This window comes from Nothobranchius furzeri, chromosome 6 (genome assembly GCF_043380555.1).
Source record: "Nothobranchius furzeri strain GRZ-AD chromosome 6, NfurGRZ-RIMD1, whole genome shotgun sequence".
NCBI lineage: Eukaryota > Metazoa > Chordata > Actinopteri > Cyprinodontiformes > Nothobranchiidae > Nothobranchius > Nothobranchius furzeri.
Genome location: NC_091746.1, coordinates 71126189 through 71128688, shown reverse-complemented (window position 1 = coordinate 71128688; position 2500 = coordinate 71126189). Strand labels below are relative to the sequence as shown.

The 2500-nt window shown below is 44.6% G+C and overlaps 1 protein-coding gene across 3 annotated transcripts in view; it reads left to right on the top strand.

Moving 5' to 3' along the window:
• wdr91 (WD repeat domain 91) overlaps window positions 1-2500 on the top strand; it is a 27043-nt gene that overhangs the window by 6157 nt on the left and 18386 nt on the right. For all 3 annotated transcript variants that reach the window (XM_070552515.1, XM_070552514.1, XM_070552516.1), the window contains one exon: window positions 1858-2065. In XM_070552515.1, the coding sequence (XP_070408616.1) occupies window positions 1858-2065 (208 nt within the window). The remainder of the gene's footprint in view (window positions 1-1857; window positions 2066-2500) is intronic.

Here is a 2500-nt window from a genome sequence, read left to right as displayed (position 1 = left end):
TACCAGTTTACATCATAGCATACTTCTTAGCCAATAGCGGTGGCAGATTTAAATTAGAATACAGTGCAGAGTTTTTACCTGACGACGGCACAACACTGCCAGTTTTAGGCAGTTTTAAATTTTAACTAAGATGCACTGAAGTGCCAAATTATTGACGACACATGTCTGCAGCACGATTAGACACTATTTATTTAGTTTATCAGCAAAAAAAGTTTATTTGGGGGTGACTTGCTCTTTAAAAAAAATAAAAGTTACAGAGACACAGAATCAAGTTTTGCAACAGATTTAAATCTTTTAGGTTTATTTATTGGTTTGTTTTTCAATTCAGTTTATTTATAAAGCGCCAAATCACGACCAGCGTTGTCTCAAGGACCTTCACACAGTAAACAATACAGGTCAGGTCATTAAGCCAATCAGTAACAAGTTTCCTATATAAGGAACCCAGCAGGTTGCATCGAGTCCCTGACTAGTGTCAGAGTCTTTACAGCAGTTCTACAACCCCCCCAAGGCGCTTCACAACACACATTCACACTCTGGTGAGGATGAGCTACGATGTAGCTACAGCTGCCCTGGGGCGCACTGACCGAGGCGAGCGCTGGCGCCACCGGACCCTCGCTGCCTTCAAACAGACGGCTTTTCTCTTCGGCCATCAACAAAGCAAATCACCGGCCTCCATTAACCCAGAGTAGTTCACGGTGAAGTCAGACACAAACACGGAGCCAGCCAACAGAAAAGTTACGCTACTAAACAAAGAGAGACTGCGAAACGTCGGGGTTTGTAGTTTTTCTGCAGCACCGAAGCTGTCGATTCTGACATTTGAATCTACATCTCTGGACAAACATGGCTCTGTGCCAACCCTTCTGGCAGCTATTTAAAGTCCACCCACGGCTAATCCTCCATTTCTTAAATCGCTTCTTGTGTTCCCTTTAAAAAAATGTGGTTTTACTTGCTGATTTGGATGTTCGTGTCGATAAAGCTGCCAGCTCTCCTGCGAAGGACCTCCTATCCTGTATGGACAGTCCTGGTCCTCAGCGTTCCGTAGAGCGTTCTGCTCACGTGAAAAGAAACGTTTTAGATTAGGTTTGTTGCTCTGGCGTTGCACCATTTAACTGGATCTGGTTCTCCTGCTTCTGATCATAAACTAGCCGTATTCTAGGCTAGTCTAGCACTCCTCAAAGTCTTCTCCTCGTTCCATCACATTCAGAAATGTTAGTGATCCTCCAGTTCGCTCCTCTGCTATTTCCACCCTCCCTACCAGGGGTCACCCATCCACTCCTGGTGGACTGTTGTCTCCATGACGATGGTCTTCTGAGCATTTCGGATCAGCTGGCTCCACTGAAAACTTGGACTGTTGCTTTTTCTAACTCTGCTCCTTGGTGAACATCTGAGTCACAGCCACTCGGACGTGAGGGACGTCGTCTGGAGAGGCTTTGAAGGAAAACTGGACATGGCAGCCTCAAGGAATTATACAGAATTCATTTATTAAAGTACAAAGATGCAATTCCCAGGGCTTCCAGGAATCCTAAATATATCCAAATGAGTAGAATATAAAGGAGCTCCCTTCTCCGTTCGGAATGTTGTGAAATGTCACCAGTGGTGTTCCGTGAGCAGTTGACCAGATCCATAATTTTAAAGGTTAATTCCAGAAAGAATCCAAAGATTAGCGCTCAGAAAAGACGGCACTAAGGCTTGGGAAGGTGGAGGCAAGAGCAGAAAGAAAAGCGTTGAGTTCCAGGAGAAGAAAAGAGATATAAAGAACGTTGGAACGAGGTTAAATTAATCAAAGACAAAACTTTCTGCCTCGTTATAAATAAACTGATCAGCTGATGAAGGAATTCTGCTGTGTGATTTTTCCAGAAAGGCAACCTGGAGAAGACTCAGGAGTTTTTCCAGAAGCAGGCTCTGGAGCTGCAGACTCAAGCCGAATGGCGCGATTGGTTCGTCCTGCCGTTTGTCCCAAACCCTGAGCAGAACCCCTTCTTCTCGCCTTACTTCTCCCGCCAGTGGGCTGACACCTTCCTGGTTTCGCTGCACAACTTCCTGTCAGTCCTGTTCCAGTGTATGCATATCCTTCAGCTTGGTCGGTGAAGAAGAAGAAGAAAATATCATTTCTACAGCGCCTCTCAGGATAAAAATCACGAGGCGCTTCGCAAAAACAAAAAATGTAAAAATATAAAAAAGCATTTAGAAAATGTTTAAAAGTATATTTAAAATTAGCAAAAAATAGACAGTTGTGATTAAAACATGTTAGAAAGAGAGAGAGTGAACAGGAAAGAGGGAAATCAGTGGATCCTGAGGAAGGTGGAATAGGTGGGGAGACCAGAATAAAGAGAGAGAGGTGAAGAAGGTCATACAAAAGCCAGCTTGAACAAGTGAGTCTTCAGCTGCTTTTTAAAGGAGACCACTGAGTCCACTGATCTCAGGCTCAGGGGGAGAGAGGTCCAGAGTCTGGGGGCCACAGCAGCAGATGATCTGTCACCTTTGACCTTTAGCCTGGTGC